This window comes from Chaetodon trifascialis, chromosome 22 (assembly GCF_039877785.1).
Source record: "Chaetodon trifascialis isolate fChaTrf1 chromosome 22, fChaTrf1.hap1, whole genome shotgun sequence".
Classification (NCBI taxonomy): Eukaryota; Metazoa; Chordata; class Actinopteri; order Chaetodontiformes; family Chaetodontidae; genus Chaetodon; species Chaetodon trifascialis.
This window is the reverse complement of record NC_092077.1, coordinates 18,089,224-18,108,525: the sequence shown is the minus strand read 5'-3', so window position 1 is coordinate 18,108,525 and position 19,302 is coordinate 18,089,224. Positions and strand designations below refer to the sequence as shown.

General features: G+C 43.6%; 3 protein-coding genes across 8 annotated transcripts in view; all 3 read right to left on the bottom strand.

Annotated features, from left to right (window-relative positions):
• Positions 1 to 2,053, bottom strand: part of LOC139350956 (ras association domain-containing protein 5-like) — a 14,628-nt gene extending 12,575 nt beyond the window's left edge. Inside the window, exon 1 of the mRNA XM_070992630.1 lies at positions 1,442 to 2,053. Coding sequence (XP_070848731.1) covers positions 1,442 to 1,994 — 553 coding nt within the window. The 5' untranslated portion in view covers positions 1,995 to 2,053. The remainder of the gene's footprint in view (positions 1 to 1,441) is intronic.
• A 421-nt stretch (positions 2,054 to 2,474) lies between these two features.
• LOC139350733 (apoptosis facilitator Bcl-2-like protein 14) lies at positions 2,475 to 6,965 on the bottom strand. The gene is made up of 7 exons (XM_070992288.1): positions 6,818 to 6,965; positions 5,277 to 5,703; positions 4,825 to 4,932; positions 4,296 to 4,357; positions 3,977 to 4,138; positions 3,697 to 3,810; positions 2,475 to 3,618 (listed from the first exon to the last, which is right to left on the bottom strand). The coding sequence occupies exons 2-7, from the start codon at positions 5,689 to 5,691 to the stop codon at positions 3,562 to 3,564; spliced, it is 918 nt and encodes a 305-aa protein (XP_070848389.1). The 5' UTR covers positions 5,692 to 5,703; positions 6,818 to 6,965; the 3' UTR covers positions 2,475 to 3,561.
• Positions 6,966 to 7,234: 269 nt separating this feature from the next.
• The window catches only part of dgki (diacylglycerol kinase, iota), a 63,583-nt gene continuing 51,515 nt past the window's right edge, over positions 7,235 to 19,302 (bottom strand). For 2 of the 6 annotated variants that reach the window (XM_070991620.1, XM_070991622.1), the window contains 11 exons: positions 18,983 to 19,062; positions 18,664 to 18,708; positions 18,057 to 18,126; positions 17,695 to 17,735; positions 17,485 to 17,609; positions 17,242 to 17,267; positions 15,988 to 16,025; positions 15,247 to 15,367; positions 14,520 to 14,556; positions 14,184 to 14,283; positions 7,235 to 13,893 (listed from right to left, as the gene is read on the bottom strand). In XM_070991620.1, coding sequence (XP_070847721.1) covers positions 13,780 to 13,893; positions 14,184 to 14,283; positions 14,520 to 14,556; positions 15,247 to 15,367; positions 15,988 to 16,025; positions 17,242 to 17,267; positions 17,485 to 17,609; positions 17,695 to 17,735; positions 18,057 to 18,126; positions 18,664 to 18,708; positions 18,983 to 19,062 — 797 coding nt within the window. In that variant the 3' untranslated portion in view covers positions 7,235 to 13,779. Of the gene's footprint in view, positions 13,894 to 14,183; positions 14,284 to 14,510; positions 14,557 to 15,246; positions 15,368 to 15,987; positions 16,026 to 17,241; positions 17,268 to 17,484; positions 17,610 to 17,694; positions 17,736 to 18,056; positions 18,127 to 18,478; positions 18,709 to 18,982; positions 19,063 to 19,302 lie in introns of those variants that run through there. The other 4 variants (XM_070991619.1, XM_070991621.1, XM_070991623.1 and 1 more) reach the window with 4 other exon arrangements.

The window sequence follows — 19,302 nt, the reverse complement described above, 5'->3', positions numbered from 1 at the left end:
CTGTTTCCACCGAGTCGCTGGGTAAAGCAGCGTTAAAGTCAAGCCTGATGTAGCCGTGCATCACCTCTGGAACCTGATCTGGACTCAGTGTAAACTCAGGTATGAGAATCTGATCAGAACTGAGAGAACATGGATCAGTGCGTCTGCGACAGGCTGCAATGAAGCGTAACAGCAGCAGAAAGTCTCATTTCCATGAAGGCGCTCACAAAAGCAGCATGGAGGCCGTCTCAGCAGCCCAGCACATGAGGAAGAAGAGCCTTTTTCTCAGAAGTGGACACACAGGGAGGCCCCGAGTCACCGAGGAGCATTTCCTCTGAGAGCCGAACCGGTTCGTCCACATGCCGACTGCATTCCAGCTGCTGGGCTGCGTTTCAGAGCCCTGCCTGCTTATGTCATTTAACGAGCTTTAAACATGGCGTCTCACTGCAAGTCAGAGGGGCTTCGTACAAACCAGGATCCCGCTTTGATTGGCAGTCGGATGACGTAAGAGCTCACTGAAAGGTCAATGCAAATGTGAGGCAGCAGCAAAGTACGGCGACCTCTGAGGCTCATTTCTGACTCTATAAACACAAAAACCTCCAATTACACTTTGATATAAATATATTTATTTCTATATTCCAGAAAAACCTTCCTTTGCTGTCACTAACTGTATACCTGTCTAAGGTGTGTGCCTTTGATGGACATAGGATTAACAGTTGTTTCATTATTGACTAATCTGACAGGTATTTATAGACTGATGCATTTAGTCTGGAAAATGTTAAGTAATAGTGACAAATGCCTCTCACGGTTTCCTGGAGCCAAAGGTAACGAGGAGGAGCCTCTAGGAGGCTGAAACCAGCGTGGCAGCACTGATGTCACACATCAAACTGTGCAATTTGGAGAATATTGATTTCTTTTCATATTAATTCCATTTATTTTGTTTTCTTTCCCATCACACACTCACATTTGTCTAAAAAGCACTACAGTCATTTTAAAATAATATTACAGAGGACATAACCTATCCGTCCTCAGTGGTGGCAACGCCCTCTGCTCAGCTCAGGCTCCAATTTTATTTGCCAAGACCTCCAGTGCGATCAATATTAGACCGACACTATCAGAGATAACGTTATCAGCTTCTGATTTAATGGTTTAGATGATCATTGATTAAGGATTTATTGAGGAAATTACTGCTATTATACTGGCAGTCTATGGGAAGCTCTAAAGACAATTGTGAGGAAATCAGTATTTTTGTTGAATACTGTAAAATTGTCCAATGAAGAGCCACTTATCATCATCATCGTCATCGTCATCATCATTGTTATTATTAATATTATTATTATTATTAGTAGCAGTAGTAGTAGTAGTAGTAGTCATAAATATATCTAGTAAAACACTCAAATGGGTCTTAAGACTCCCCCTGAACGAGCTCCTCAACTTGGGAGCCCACCGACAGCACACTCACCTGCACAGGTGAGGCCATGCTGGAGGATGTAGTGACAGCACACATCACACCAGGTGTTCTCGCCGCCAGGCTCGAAGGTGTGTCCCTCCCCGGACTCCTCCTCTACCCTGGGGTCCCTCTCACCGTGGGAAAAGATGGTCCTCACGTCGGGGGGTCTGAACCCCCTCTTCCTGCTCCGCAGTGGTCCTGCACCGTGACCCTCCACCCCGTTCACGGCGGCCTCTGGCTCGCCGTTTCTCCTCTCATCGCAGGGCAAACTCTCCGGTGGTTTCACCTCCGACTGTCCTCTCTCACTCCAAGCCGCCTCCAGGCTCTCCAGGCTGGGCGGCTGAGGAGACGGATGACGCCGGACAGCTCTGACCACCAGCGCGCCCTTGTTAACCTTAGAGATCCGCATCTTGGCGCACGGCGGCGGCCAAGTAGCTTCCGGTGCTTCGGTCAGCGTACCGGGGGATTTGTTGACGTGAACAGTCCGCACGGTTAATGGAGAGTCATCTGTGACCGAGCAGCGCGTGGGGACGTATTTCCGACCCTGGTGCACGACGTTAAACATTACGCACACCCCTCGCACTGCGCCGCAGTCCCAGTCGGTACAGGTGTACTAAAGTGTCCGACAGGTGAGACGTCATTGTTGGGAGTGATGACACCGAGTGAGGTCGGGTGCTGCTGTCGGTATGCAGGTTGAGGCGGTCCGAGCTCTGCGGGGGAACTGGTTGGATCTCATTTCAGTGGGAGACACCAGAGAGCGGAGCGAGCTGCCCGATACGGTTCAGAAAGGCAGACACGCCAAACTCCGTTCAAAAAACCGCAAATTTAAGGATTGCGTCAGTGTCAGGAAGGAAATCATTTTTCAGACTCGGTTAAAATGACTCATTGAATTATTAACCGTCTTCTTGAGTTCGGCATACATTGCACCCATTACAAACACATATATAATAAAATTTGAACTTTCTCAGGTAGCCTGTCGCTTCCTCTGCCAAAATTACCGCATTCCTTCAGAGCTTTTAACAAAATGCGTTAGGCTTCATTGTTTATATGCCGAATTTATTATCAAAAATGTATAAAAGAATTTGTCACATGGGAAAGCATTGGCAAACTAACTGGAAAATTAAAAACAATATTTGAAATTATCTAAACATTAAATGGATGGCTGTCCTGTTCCTAGTATAATTAAGTCCCTCATTTGACCACAAGGTGGTGCTGTTGGTCCTTAAACGAATGTCTTATTCAGCTAAACCAAGCCTCCGCAGATGGACAGCAAGTTGTGTGGACATTATAATAAAGTGAAAGTATTAAATGTCATTTTCTACATACACCCCACAGAGAGAACCAGTCTTAATGATTGAGTTAGTTATAATATTGGACAATGGGACACAATCTTAACGGCAGTTTCTTCACACACAGTTCAGCAGTTCTGTCCTTCATTCTGCTGGACTGACAAGTTACCACAATAAATGCAGCTTATTTTTGCATGTACTCCTTTATGTGCAGCAAAATCAATCCATTCAGAGGACACACAAGGTTTGCGTAGCAAACATTCATTTCACATCTTTTGACAAGTTAAAAACTGAAATGCAGTAAATAACACCAGGAGCAATGACAGATAAGGCACACTGATCACACTCTCCAAGCAAAATAGTTTCATGAAAAAGTGCAAGTGCTGGAAAAATAATTCATGTCTTAAGATATTAATTTTTCTTGTGAATGAAAAATAAAGCACAAACTGTAGATTTAAAATGTTCCTCACCTCTCCCAGGAAAAGCCCTGAATTGTTATTTTACAGTACACTTCAATCACACAGCTGTAGTCATCAGCGGCACGAAAATAACCTTTCTGTGGCTCAGGGTCCTTGTAAGGCTTTGGCACATCAGACAACATACAGAAATAATGCATACAGATAAGTTAATGCTCTTCAGCTCCAGGTTTTATGTGCATGTAAACTGAAGTGGCACAATACAAAAATCGTGTCCTGAGTGTTATTTTGTTCCTCGTGCCACACTTAAAGCGGTCCAGAGAGCTGAAAACATCTCAAACTCATGTAGCTCTGAAGGCACAGAGTGGCAGGTTTCACTGCGTGGCTGCAGGGGGTGCTGTTGAGCTGGAAAAACACTTCTTCCAGTTCACTGGACGTCGTCATCGTCATCGTCATCGTCCTCGTCCTCGTGAAAGGCGTTCTCCTGAGAAGGAAAAGGAGACGTTAACGTTTGAAAAGGCTTTAAACGACATGTTTCCAGACGATGCGAGTGTTTACGTACGTATCCGCCCTGCTGCTGAGCCCACGATGAATAATGCTCCTGCAGGTATCGGGCTCCGTGGTCAAGCATTCGGCTCATGGGCAGCGTGTTTATTGCAGACAGGCGACTGGTGACCTGCCGGAGAGCAGAAACACGTTCAGCTACGAGCCACAGTACACATTTAAAAGGCAAATGATTCCTGATTCCTGCTAGAACTGCAAATAAAACGCTCCGATCTCAACGCTTTCTGCGGTTCCTCCAATGGCCACTCGAGGCGAGTCAAACCTGAAGCTGTCCTCACCTCGCAGGTGACGGCGATCTGGGTTTTGGGCGACGCCTGAGGTCCCAGGGCGTCGGGTTCGGGGGGCATGAGGCCCATCTTTATGAGAAGGGCTGTTATCAGCTTCTTGAAGAAACTGTAGTTCCAGAAAAGCTCCTTGGCGATGGCGGCATCTTTCAGCTCCTGATGGAGACAGGAAGCGTTCTGTGTTTAGTGTTTTTTCACTGAACACTGGGAAGATAACAGGCACCATCTCACACACACTGATGTCAATCAGCCGTAGAATTATGTAAACAAAATTCCCAAAGAACTTCCTTCATGAGTCAGAGGAGTTTCTCACCTTCTCGTTCAGTCGGTCTCCAGCCTCCCTCAGAATCAGACCGATCACCTTCTCCACCTCGTCTGGACAGAACACACCATTATCAGCCAAAACACCAGAAAACCACACAGACTGACAGGTTTAATGGTGAGACGGGACATAATGTACCATCAGCAGCTACAGCACAGTAACACATGTACGCATGTTAGGAAAACAGATCGATAAATACACCTAACAGTCAGCTCCACACTGATCCATCAGACGCCGAGCGGCATGACGTGAGCGCTCAGCGCCAAAAACCTGCAGCTTTTAACAGCTAATCACTCAGATATGATAGAAATAAATAATGAAAAACTGTTTAATGAAGCAGTAAATGTCCAGATCTGCTGCACTTCAGTTTCAGAAGCTGCCTCAGATCTCAACATGTGACTCAGCAGCATTTTCTTCGTCATGCATTTAGTTCACCGTTTGTTGAATCAGACCTGAAACAGCCTCACGGAGACAGTGAGACGTGGTTTATTAGTTCTGCAGGGAGGAAAACGAAACTCACCTTCGTTTGAGTCCGTCTCTAACTCTGGAGGAACGAACGGGATTTCATCAGCGATCTCCGTCAGTCGACTCGTCAGTTTTTCCAACTCATCTCCTTCTTCTACTTTATCTGAAACACGCACACATAAAACGTTCAGACAGATTACAAGCAGGACACAAAAACAGCTCAAGAGTCCAAACTGGTGTCCCTGACGGGGTTTCCCCACACAGATCAAAGACACACTGTCGGCCTGTTACGTCAAAGTCAAAGCACAGGATGTGACTCACAGCCTGCATGTGAGAATGCATATCAGCAAAGCTGCAAAATACGACGACTCAGCAAGTTTTTACGACTGGTAGACGTCAAATGTGTCATAAAAGAGACGGAAGAAAAATGTGCGACTGGGATTTCCCAGTCATTTTAACAACTTTCTCCCATTTTAATGAACGTCCTGCTGTTGTCTGAACACTCACCGTCATTCAACTTAGCACATCTGTTGTTGACGTCAGGTTTGGGCGCGAGAGTTCTGGGCGGGTCTTCGTCTTCTGTCCGAGGTTTGATGCATCTCATAATGCTCGAGAGACGTTTCCACCCCTTCTTATTTTTATTCCTCCTCTCCTTCGTGTCTTTGTCAATCTTGTCCAACGTCTGAGGCGACGATGGTCCGTTTGCACGTGTGCCGCCGTTTGGTACGACCGGGCCGTCCTGCGGAGGAGGCTCCACGTCCTTTTTCGGCCGTCTCCTCGTCGCGTAGGCCATCATGAGCCTGTACTCCACCGTGTTCGCCATGCTGACCGTGTCTGAGGTAGATTTGGTGTCACAGTCTGTGCTGCTGGTGAGGTTGTTGTTGGACAAAGGGTCGTGGATTTCCACGCGATTGTTTGCCATGCTGGTTCACTGCTGAGAATAAAAAAAAAAACCATAATAGAGGTAAAATTAAAAAGGTACAGAAAACTCAAATTTATAAATGTGAAGCTAAATAGGAGTCAAATAACATAACACACAAGCGATCTGAAGAAGTTAAGATTTTCAGACAATTAGCCAGTTAATCAAAAACCAAATCAATTAATCATAATAAAACTATTATTAGTTTAAGCCATACTTCAGTGTATGAGCTGCGAATTAAAGTGCTCATGCTTTAAGGCTGTGTTCTCAGTTTAATGATCAGTTTTATGTCTGTTTTGGATTCATGTACGATTTCAACCAACGACGAACTTGTCATGACTGACGATTTGATAATAATAATTGTTTGGTCTATAAAACGTAAGAAAGTTGTGAAAAATGTCTATTATACCTGTCCCACAGCACCAGGTGAAGTGTTTAAATTGGTGAATTAGTCATGACTGGATTAAACGACCACTCTGTTATCAAAATAGTTATTTATATTAATAGTTGTTATATTATTTTTCTTGTGTTTTGATGTTTCACTGCCTGGACTCTGCAAACCCACGTAAGATTCTCCCTAGTGGTGGAAGTAGGAAGTACGTGGGTCATGTCGAGGCATGTTTCTTTAAATGTAATTATTCGTTTACACACAAAATACCGCAAATAAATTAAAAGTAAGTAAAGTCACCATGACATGCCACGTTTGATTAAAACACGATATATTTCAAAGCTAGAAAAGTCTGTGTAAAGACGGTGAAACTATCGTACTGAAGCTAAACTCAGTGACAGTTTAACACTGACCGGAAGTTAACTCAGAATAACATCATACATGCTAGCTGTTAGCTGTTAGCTTCATTATCAGTAAACGAAGCATTGGCTCCGACAAAGTTAAAAACGGAACGGGAAATTGACTTTAGCTGTCGTTTCTCTGGCTCTTCGTCAAATCAGCAACAACTAATTCAAAGCTTTCGTTTTGTCTCTGCGTCTTTAGCTGATTAAATTCAACTTTTCCCAACTTCAACTTAACTATCTCAACTGCCAAAACTAGCAAAGCGCACTTTAGCTGCACCACTTTTCAATAGGTACTCTGTGTATGTACAATATCTGAAAACATAACAAGAGTACTTACTTAGATCCAAGCGAGTAAAAAGTCAGTAAAAGAAACTAAAATATCCACCCAAACTGCTCGTTTCTCCTCGTCCACCGGTAAAAACTCCTTTCCGAACGGATGATCGTCCTTTTTTTATAGAGTTGAAGCGTCACTGGTACGTCATCACGTAAGACGTTGTACGTATACACGTAAATATGAAGGAAATGCCAAGTCTCCAGACTTTTCGATTAGTTTATTGGTTCAAAATCAGCTCAGACGTGAAAATGTTGAATGAAACTGTGGTCACAGCATCAGCAGCGGAGCAGATTCTTCAGCAAAGACAAAAATATGATGAATTTGTGAACTATCAAGTGCTTTTTCTCACCAAACACAAACGATTTATGGGAAATGAAAGCAAAGGCAGCCAAAGTGAAACTGAAAAATTTTGACACAGTCAACAAGGTGACTTAATTTTATTTATTCTAAAATCATAAGATCACTCAAATAATGTTACAACTGTACAATCCGCCATGCTTTGTCACCCCGCCTCCCAAACTTATATACAAGCTTTTCATTTCTTCCCATGAACAGCTGAAAGTAAATTAACCACCAAACTCATCACAAAAGAAAGGAAGGGATTTTTTTTTCTGTGACAGAAACTTCCAGAACTTTGTGTGGTTATATGATAGAAAATGAAACCTGTCGTTGCTTGTCTGACACATCACTGCTAAAACAACCTCATTTAACATTGAAATACTTTAATTTTGGCACTGAGTTCATACGAGGGAAAAGAGGAAGTGTGACGAACTGAAATAAGACGATAAAGGTTACGTTTCCTCTGACAGGATGATTAAACCGCTGCTGGACCAATAAAGGAAATCTTCACAGAAACTGGGTGCATTTAAAGACAGATTTCCTCCTTTTTACAAGAAGTGAAGCTTTCTTACACCTTCTTTCCATCTACTGAAGTTACACGTCGCTGCAGCGTCTGATTCATCTGCATGAAGTAGTTTTAACATGACTAACCTGCAGGCTGATGCACAAGCCACACTAAAGCAGAATATGAGACAAAAGACCTTCGATTTGAGCTTGATATCTTCTGACATAATGCAGCTGGTGATATTACTTCTTTTTGGAGGGTTAACAGTTAAAAAAAGGTTGAAAACCAGTCGTCTGCAAATTTCTAGACTGATCTAGATTTAGATTAAAAGTCAGTAATGATATTTAAAAAAGAACTGGGTAGCTAAAAAGTCAAAATCTTGACTAATCACGACTTTTGTTCTTCTTTTACTGCCATGATGGGCTTCCATACACCTGTATGCCTGTATTATAACCTAAATATTGAAACAAGTGAGCCGATCAGTTCCAGTTACTTTAAATACTGTTAGATTTTCTACAGTTTTAACACTTATGAACTGTTCAGCTGTGGTTTAAGACTCATTTTATTTGCATAATTATGTATTTTCAAAGTTTTCCGCGGCAACACTTTCACCTGTTGACCAACTTGAATCCATGTTTGGCAGGTAGACTCAAGAAAACGACAAAATAAGTCATCAGGAGGTGAACTCGGTCGCTGCTCTGGAGCTTTCGACTGGATTATGGAGTTGTGAAAGTTGTAAAGGAGCTGAAGAAAAGCTCCGGAGCGGCGCCTGAACGGACCGTGTGAGGTGATTGCTCCTCACGCCGATCGCGGAGTTTCCCAGCTGTGACTCAGTGAGCTGCTATTTGACTTGACGGCTACCTGGGAAATCTCACAGGTAAGCGTCACATTCAGGGTGTTTCTGCACAGAAATCTGGGTGATAGTTCACGTTCTGTTGAAGGTGAGTCTTTAAAGTGCTAATGGACTTAAAACCTCGGCACGCTGGTAAATGCAGCTCGTCGTTGTTTGTATTCAACCTGATTATAAAACCATCAGAATATAAAGTTTACGACTAAAGTGAAATACTATCCACTGTGTACTTAAACTGTGTACTGGCAGTAGAGTCTCATACAGTGACTTCTTCAAAATATTATCCAAAAAACACTAACATAACATGTCAAACCCTGTAATAATGATCAGATGGCTGCAGTCTGCAACCTCACCACTAGATGCCACTAAATCCTCCACACTGGACCTTTAAAGTGTCAGATGTAAACTCCACTGAACATTTTACTTCACATTGTCTCTATCAGTGTTTTTTAAGGACAACAATGACTTAGAAGAGAAGAGTCTCCACATATTCATGAACTGCCTGCACAGTCGACAGCAGCTTCTGTGTTCAGTGAGGGAAAATGACTGTTTTTGTCTGGTGGCTTTGGAGGGAGCGATAAGTGCTTCAGCTCCCTGTGAGCTGTCTGAAAAGGTCCATCTCTGCAGGGATCCTGTCCATAAATGTATCACAGGACAACAATCTGAGCCCGTCAAAACCAGACGGCTTTATCAGGCGTGCTTTGATGGATCATCATGCTGCAGCCAACTGGACCTGTTCTACAGCTTTCTGTGCCTGTTAGTCACTCAGACACCAAAGAACTGGATGCAAAAACAGGGTCCAGCTTTAAAAACACCAGAGTTACACTTGAACGCCACTCGTCTGGGTGCGTCCACTGGACTGACTCATATCTGCTAAACTTAGATATACTGTTGGAGCAGCTTGCTGTGAACAGCTGTCCATAGACTCAATGATAACGTACATGTTTGTTAGCGTAAGAAAAAAAATAGTGTATTAGAGATTTAAGGTGAGATGTTTTTTGTGAGTGATTGTCGGCTGCCTGCTGCTTCGTCCACCGCTTTGGTCCAGACTTGAAATATGTCTAACTATTGGATGGATTGTCCTGAACTTTTGTCCAATCATTAGTGGCACCAAGCGGACTGCCTGTGGAGAGCCTCTGACTTTTCTTGTATATTGCTTGAACAGCTGATTGTTTTGAGCCGTTTGTCGGCCGGATGATCAACACAGCCGTCACCCAGAGCTCGTCGGCCTGCTGACGTACACTTCGTATGGGTATGGTGACCACTTTCAGATGTTTTGAAAGCAGCTCTGCCTGGGGTCGAAGTGTCTATCTCAGCGTATTTGTGGTGTGGAGTCAAACATTACTCATCAAAAGAGGAATAAAGAGCATTGTGACTTCACTAAACAGGGGCGTCTCCAGCAAAAAGTGATTTCTTCACAGCGAGCAGCTGATTTTCAGCTTCAATCAAAGTTTCTCGCCTGTGTTTGAGAAAAGGGGAAACTGGGCAGTTTGGTAACTCAGCGGATTTCCCCACCAATCATTCAAACAGGAAGTAAGGTCAGAGGAAAAGCTACAGCATCACATATTCTTTTCACAAATGAATAAAATAAAACAACAAACTTCAAGTAATTCCATCATCATCAGCAGAGAAATAAGAAATACAAAAGCAAAAGAAAAAAACATCCAAACCTAAGAGGAAACTCAGGTGGAAATCATTTAAAACTAGAATAATTTAATAATTTAAACAACAATAATGCCATCCTGTATGCCATTACCAGAACATAATGCCAAGGAGGTAAGAATGCCATGCAGAACCAGAACACTGATGAGAGACAATTTAATACAAAGTCATGTTTCTACTCAATAGAAAGTGATAAGAAGCGTGTGTGCGCGTCATTCAGAGCGGGCCGAGCTTACGTCCAGTCACTTCATAGAAAAAGTCAAAACCATTCACAGACAGTTCAGCTGCATTTACACACATTTCGTCTGTCCGCTCAGAGACGCCTCAGTGTCGGAGGTGGACTGCGGCAGCCATCGTAGAAGTCCTGCATCGGGAACGTTTGTGGGAAAAGCGTGAGAGGAAAACGTCGATCTGAGAGGCTTGAAATGTACGTTTAGTTAAGGAATTACTCAGAAGTGCAGCAGCAGAACATCCCGTATATTTCAAACAAAAGATTGTCGTGAGTTCTGGATTAAAATAATAATTAAAAAAAACATCACAGCTGTGTAAAAAACATATTTTTTAAACCTCAATGTCCTTGAATTAAACACTAAAACAGTTCTTGAAACTCAAATTCTGAAAAAGCCAAATTATTCTCAGCAAGCAAACAAAGAAAAAGGTTCATCTTGGTTCAGACTGTGTGGCCATGGAAAAAGTGGCTTCTGATTGGCCGGAGTCTGACTTCTTATCTTTTCAGGAAGTGTTTTATTTTGGTGGGTATAAGTCCAATTGACCAAATAGAAAATGTGTAAATTAAAGTGTAGAAAATTTGTGGAGTTGTTTGAAGTTTTTTTTATCATTACTGTACTTTTTTTTTTTTTTGCTTATTTTTTATCATTTGTTACACATATTGTATATTGTGTCAATTTGTTATCAAATAAGAAAAAACTTAAATATTGTTACATTTGTACATCAGAACACCTCAAAAACATAATTTAGGGCAACGGCTTTGCCCTAAATGCCCAAACATGTTAAGCATATTATCCAAAACAGGCTTTAAATGTCTGATCAGATTTGACTTCCTGTTTAACTATTTGATCATTTAAAGCATCACTGTAGATATAAAATAATGTCGCTTACAGGATGGGCAATTAAGAATCTACACTTCTATACACTGAAACGTTAACCGCTTGACAATAACTTCTATCTTCTAGTGTCAAACAGGAAAAGAAGCTGTGCAATAAAAGCTGCGTGGAAATGAAATCTGTGCAGGTTTAAAGATGGAAACGTGGAATGTAAGAAAAAACCTTTGAATCATACTGCGAACGTCTGCAGCCGCTGAACTTAGGCGGCGTGTTTAAAGCCAGACTTCTACGACGGCGACGCCCGAGCCCTCGGACACTCGGGACGGCAGCTCCTGCCTCACATGTGAACTTAGTTTACAGCAGGTTATATCAAAAAGAGACCTCACAGGGCAGTTTCAAAGTTCAATCCACTGACATACATGCACACGAAAGAAAAGAGCAACGAGACAATCATAAACCCAACCAGCACTGAAGTAAAATTGCACATTCGATACTCCGCGGTGCTAAATGGTCGACTATGTTCAAACATTAATGTAATGTAAACGATTAACAGAGAAATGCAAAAAGACGTCATCTATTCATATTGCATTGAATATGGCTCAGATTTTTCTTTTCTTCTTGGATAAATGCTGCAAACACACACACACACACACACACGCACACACTCGGGCATGTGTACTACAGATACACATGACACACACACACTACTGTAACACGACACACACACAGTCTGTACAGGCTGCACAGAGAGTTTCTCTTCTGTTTTCAGCTGCACTGACTTCTCTTTTCAGATCTGATATGGAATGGGGAAATTTTCTCACACACACACACACACACACACACACACACACACACACACACACACACACACACACACACACACACACACACACACACACACACACACACACACACACACACAAGCGTCATGTGAACAGCCTTGATGCGTCAGGAGTACCACACACACACAAACCCGGTGTGAAGTGTGACAGCGGCTGAAGGGTGAGACGTTTAAAATGAGCAGGTTTCACCTTAAAACACACAGTCTGGTGTGTCCTCTGCAGTCAGCTGACTGCACTTACAGCTGAACTAAAATGATACATAAAGTGATGGTTTTAACGCCACTTTGTTTGATTAAAAACTAGTTTGGATGCAGCAAAATAATTTAGTCCTCTGATGCTTTGAATTGCGGCTGCAACCAAAGATTATTCTCACTATTGATTTGTCTGCCAATTGATTTTCTAGATTAATTATTCAGATCAATTAAAGACAATCAAATTAAAAATTACCGGAAGTTTGAAATCACCAGTGATTTTCTATGTGTTTTCTTGCATTCATCTTCCATATTGTAATATTGAGCAGTACATAAAGATCCTCATAAATATCCATACTGCAGAGTCCTATTAATGTGTTAAATGTTTAAATAAAGAAAGCTCGTATGTGCACATCAGCTGCCAGCCGTCTATTCAAACTCCTGAGACCAACAAGTCCGACGCACGGTGGAATGAAAGCGTAAGAAGCTCGTGATGGTTGAGGGCGATGAAATAAAAGGTCTGGGTTTATAAAAGGTCCAAACATGGAGTCTTTTCATTCCTCTGAAAGTCACATGGTCTGCGCTCGCGGTTAAACAGCTGAACACGGTGAATAAAACCTTTTGACACCTTACAGCTGATCGATGCCCGCCGGGAGCAGCTGGACCAAAGACAGATTTCAGAGTTTTCAAAAGGTCAAACATCACCTGGTGAAACACACATTTCCACCCTGAATCACCGAGCGAGCGACCCGCTGATAACACCTCCCTCAGCATCCGGACGCTGACTCACAAACTGGAATCTGATTTTGTTGCCTTTAAGTTTCCTGTTTTTTCTGTTTGTGTGAAGCAGCTCCGGCTTTGAAGCTGCTCTGAACGTCTGATAACTTCTGGTTTCTGAGCTTAATAATGCGATCAAAGGAGGAAACAGCGTGAACGAAACGTTATCTTCACAGAATTTGGTACGAAAGCAGTTTTCATGAGGATGTGAAGCTCATCGCTGGGATGGATATGACACCACGTCTTTGGCACACAGGTTTTCTGGGCTGAACATACAAGCCTTTAGCATGTGAATCACTTGTGAAATGAAACTTTATGCTCTACTGATTATTTTCAACACGTCTTACTGAGTAAACTGAGTCTTAAAATATGAACTGTGAGCAAAATAAACATGTTGTCGTGAGTTCGGCTCTCGCCCGCGGCGGCTGCTCAAAGTGCACTTGCGTCCTGAACCGTTAATCGTCCTGCAGTCAATCAATCAGCACAACCAATAAATAGAATATGAATAAATAAATACAAATAAATAGTTAAAGCGTCCGCTGCAGAGCTGCTGTGAGCTGAAGCCGCTCACTCCTCTGGTTTGTCTCGTTAATCCGTCTGAGGAGACGCTGCACGTCAATCTCTGGTCCGGTTTTTACACTTTCCTCCTCCAGGTTTGTCTCCGGTGCGAGTGTGTGCAGAGTCCAGAGCGTGTGTGTGTGTGCGTGTGTGTGTGTGTGTGTGTGCGCGCGCGCCTCAGACAGCCGTCTCCAAGTCCTCGTGGGTGGCAGAGGATGTGTGTTGTTGTTGGGCGCTCAGGTAGGTGGCGAGCTCCGAGTCTCCCTCGGCTTGGTCCGCCGGCGTCTTCCCCTGGTGGACACGCACGCACGCACGCACATGCGCGCACACACACACGCGCACACACACACACACACACACACACACACACACACACACATGCATTAGAGTAGAGCTGCAACTTACATTTATTTTAATTTTAGAGCCACTTATTTTCTTTGAATTTTTTTGTCATTAGAAACAGACTCTGGAACTCTTGTGTAGGTCATTTACATGTGATGCTGGCGCTCTGATATGACTCAGCTGGCCTGGCGGGAAACGCGTGTGCGTGTGTGTGTGTGTGTGTGTGTGTGTGTGTTTACCTGGAAGTTGGTCTTCTCGAGCGACGCCCCGGCCTCCACCAGCAACCGACAGACGACGTGCTGCTTCTCTGAGGCTGCTTTGTGCAGTGCAGTGTCCCCTCTACACACACACACACACACACACACACACACACACAGATAAGCTGGGAGAGCTTGTGGTTGCTGTAGAGTAAAGATTACTGACTACAGAAAGGAAGCTTGCACACACACACACAGATAAAAGAGGACTCAGCTGTTCGCATGCAAGTCTTCAAACTACCAACATTGACGTGATCAAACACACATCTGTACACAGAGGGTCCTTTAGGAAAACGAAACTGAAAGTACCCAACATACTTCTCTCTGTCTGTCAGATCCAGAAGCACCTTCGAGCCTGAAGAGGAAGAAACAGGAATCAATCAATAAATCAAAAAAAGATGCTGTTGAACCCAAAGTTCAAATAAGAAGAAAAGGTGACGCAGCTGAACCAGAGAGCTTCATCTCTGCATGCATCTTCTTTCTTTGCGCCTACATTACCCACAATGCAATACGACCGCTGAGGGTTTGTCCTCAAAAGGCTCTAAGCGAGTATTTTAATGCTCCTCAAGACCTGCAAACAGACTCTTGTGTTTAACTGTTTCATGACTTCATTGTGTGGTTGGACATCAAATAAAAAAGAGCCTAAAGCTGCACAACGTAGCATTTATGAAAACACCAGTATTATGGATTTAACTGTGGCGCCTTGATGTCATTACTGTAAACAAACAAACGCAAATGTGGTACAACAGAGGGGAGACACAGTGAGACAAGACTTCTTCAGACGGGATTTTGTAATATAAACCAGCTGGAAGTTCATTTCCCTGCTGTGGGATCAATACAGGTTTATCTTATCTTACAGAGATAGCAGGCCATCATCAAATAACACGAGAGCCGACTGAAAATCCTAAACTACAAGAGACACTTTAGCTTTCTGCTCCCTCTCATAAATCCAGAATATCACACACAGCTCTCTAACCTGTTTTCAGCCACAGCCATTCAACACGTTCGCACACACTTCCTGTAACTACATGCACATCATTCTCACCCTGCTGCAGTATGTAGCTGACCAGGTCCGTGTGTCCGTTCTGGGCCGCTATGTGCAACGCCGAGCAGCCTCCAGCGTCTCGCACCAGCAAGCTGACGCCTCGATGGACGCACTCCGACAGCTGCAGACACAGAGCGGACTGAGATTCATTAAGAAGCTTCTGGGTGTAGAAACACCTTGAATCAAACAGTCAGCATGATGTGACGGTGGTCGTCTTTGGATCTGCTTCATGTTTTCATGTGCTGACTCCAAACAAAGCAGGAGCTCGTTTCCTAAAAGCACCCTCAGGCTACAATCTGCACCACAAACCTTCCTCCTTAATCCTTTACAGGACTATCACTATGACTTTTTACTGTTTTTGTGTGTATTCACCGACAGTTCAAAACAAAGAAGATTTGGCAATTTCTAACAGACAGCAGATGAACTCCGTGATGAGTTTAACTTCAGTTTAACTTTGTAGAAAAGACTTTAAACTTCTCAGAAACGAGGCCCTCAGACGTGAAGTCAACAGTAATTTGCAGAAACTCAGCGAGCGCTCAGAGATTGAATGAACTGGCTTTTTGCTGAGTCATTACTGCTCTTCCTTTAGCTGGTGACAGACAGGTGGAGCAGATTTCCATGAGTTGTGATGGTGAAGCTACTCGGATTGGTTGAATCTTTCTAAATCCCAGTGGACCACAGCGGATCCAGAAAGGCAGGACTGGCTCTAAAGACGCCTTCCAGCGTTTGTCTGCACTTTACCGTGGAGAGGTCTCCTGCAGTGGCGGCGGACAGCAGAGCTGCGAACACACAAACAGACAGAAAACATCACGTGAGCTCGCACAGCAGAACAAGACTTCGGTTCACCGACTTCTCCCAGCTTCCCTGAACGCACCTGTTTGTCTGCAAACACGCCTTCCTCTTTTCCGACAAAGGTCTGCCTTTGTGTTGAAACGCTGTCTGTCGTTCTGATGACTAACTGCTGCCTGAGTAAAGTTCAGGGATGTTTTTCCTCGTCTTACTCACCGGTCATGTTGCTGTTTTGATGTGATCCAAATACAAGAAGCGAGAGAATCAAAGAGGCCTTCTGCAGGGACTCTGCAGGCTTGAGCTTTTCCTTTCACTTTCCTTCTGCTCTGTCACTGTCTGTCTGTCTGTGTTTGCTAAAGGCAGCTGAAGGGTTATTTCAGGCTGTTTTCCTTGTAGCTTTGTCTCTGGAGCCATTACACGGCGCTCAATAGCACATCTAAAAATACTTAATGACAACAGCGACCTCAGAGTAACTCAAATACCTGCTTTAATCCACCACACGTGTGCTGGAGGCCTTTACAGACCAGGATTTCAGATTGAACACAAGTAATTTGCAGGGTGTGAAAGCATTAAAGAAGCCAGATTTGACTCGTATATAAAGTGGAAACACAGAACAAGAAAACACAATTGGTCTTGTCGAGAGGCATCAAAGCCGTTTGTGTAGATTCAATCGATTCTACACATTTAATCTAAGAGCGCGTTCTGTGCTCGACGGCTCGTTTCAAGTGTTGTGTTGTTTGCTGATGCACATGTTGGCAAAAGTGAAAGTGGACAAACAAAAAACAAGTCAGGACATGTCTGTCTGAGGAACAACGGGTTCAATAACCTGGAGAGTCCCGAGAATCACAGCGACTTATTCCTGACGGAAACATCCTTCAGAGTCTCCAGAGACTTTACTGTTCTGATCATCACACGCCTGAACAGGGAGGTTTAAGAGCCTGAAGGCTGTAAAGATTATATTTAACAAGTGGAGAAACACCAGACTGACACAGAGCATGCCTCTGAAAAACAGAGCAGACGAGCGTCTCTCAGTTAAAGAGTAACTCATCAACAAGGAAATAATGAAATATCATCTCTCTGACGGGCAGCGGGTTTCACACGCAGCTCCTGAAGTGACGACCTGCCCTGAGCTACAGCTACAAGGCGTGTGTGTGTGTGTGTGTGTGTGTGTGTGTGTGTGTGTGTGTGTGTGAGTGTGTGTTGTACCTTGTTCCTCAGACGTCAAGGGAGTGCTGCAAAAAGAAATTGCAGAAGGAATTGAAATGTGACTGACTCACACTCTGTTTCAGCAGGATCCAGTTCATTAAAACATGTAGCTCATGTGTTTTATTTTGTCAAAATGTATGAAGAACACTTTATTTAATCATAAATTAATGCACGTATGTTGAAAACATGTTTGCATGCTGGTCAGGTGCAAACGAGCGCTGTTTCCTGTGTCTGCTGACGTACCCGGCAGTCGGCTCCACCACCAGGTCGGGCATCCCCGTGGACGCCGCCTGGCTCGCCACTGGTCCCTCGTGGTCCAGGATAAACACCTCGTCCTGGCAGATTTCTGTCACAAAGTGCAGGTGCTCCTACAAACGCACATTTCAGCCAAAGTCAGACGTTAATTTGGTGGTTTTAGTAGTTGAAGCTGCGGAGGAGACGAGGCGGGTTTACCTGAGCCTTGTCGATGCGATAGAAGCGGTCAGCTGACGTGGCTGCAGAGCAGAGACACAACAGGATGTCAACAGGAAACACTTCCAAACATCATCTAAAAACACACCTTTTTAAAGTGTTTTTCAGCTGATCTCTGTGATTCTGACAATGTTAAATAAGCGTGAGTTTTTATTATAACTGCAACAGCAAAAACACAAACAAGGCCGCAGATTTAGCTCACAAATTAAATGAAAGTCAAGAAAAGATGAAAATAATTCATCTCTCTCAGGGTTTTCAAAACAAATGCAAGAAATTTGATGTATTTGTGTTTTTGGTGTAAAATCAGAATACAAACTGACAACTGCGTCTGTGGTCACACTCACAATCCAAGAAGCTCCAGTTGGGAGAGAGTCTACTGGTTGAACTGGTCCTGGGGACGCCCCTGCTCTCATCCTGGAGACAAAGAGACTGATCATCCCTTTACTGAACTATAAACTACATGCAGAAAAGTTTACATAGGGGAATTTATTTGAAGAGAGAGGAAGCAAAAGAGAGAAATCCAGACAGAGAATAAAGATTTCTTTCTGAGCAGCTGAACAACTGATAGCAAGACAGAGACAATCGGACAATGAGGCAGTGTGTTATGTAGTTTAAACCAGACTGAAATAGAAGAAGTGCATGTGAGACAGTCGGTGTTCTCCCCTTCCCTCACATATCCAGATTTCTCCCAGTGTGGCAGGAGAGGACTTAAGTCTTTTTTTACGCTTCATTTAGCTTGTTTTTGCAGGTGTAGTGAAAGCCAGTGTTTTATTTTCAAGCTGCCAACATCGCTGAAAATATCATACAATAATCCAAACGCTTGCAAGAGTAAAGTTCAGGGAGAAAGTCCTTGAAATTATTACACAGATACTGAAAAAGGGGGAGTTTAAACCCTTCAAAACTACTAATAACCAAACTTTTCCTGCAGAAAGACGCCCAAAAGTCATATACCTGATAGTGCACTCTGTGGCCAGTAGATGGCGCCTGGTGTAAGTCCTAGCAAGCACAGCAGACAGGTTTCAAAGTTAACACACAGCCAAAGCATTTACATCAAAAACTTCCACAGATGTGAGCTGGTTAGTGAGACACACAGCTAAAGAGCAGCTCTGCATTCCCAGCGGCTCTGCACGCTCATCCAGCTAAAAATAACTCATGGAGGGATGACGCTGCAAGCATTATGAAATAATGATGAGGAACGGAGGAGGGGAGGAAGAACGAGGAAATCAAAGTAATGATGAGCATAATTACGACCATGAAGGGGGACACTTGCCTCTTGTAATCTGTCTATATAGAGTCTGCACGTCTCCAGGTCGCAGTCCCCCCTCACCACCACGATGCCCACTGGGATGGCTGCAACGCACGCGCACACACACACACACACACACACACACACACACACACACACACACACATTGAAAAGGTGAGTTAAACCTGCATTCATTGTGTTTTTGGCACCAGAAACAAGCTGTAAAGTCCTCATTGACATTTGATCACATGATAAGGCTGAGATTATTGTTTGCTTATTTACACATCCAGCAGACATGCAGCAACATTAGCATTAGCATTAGCATTAGCTCTGCTTATCAAAAC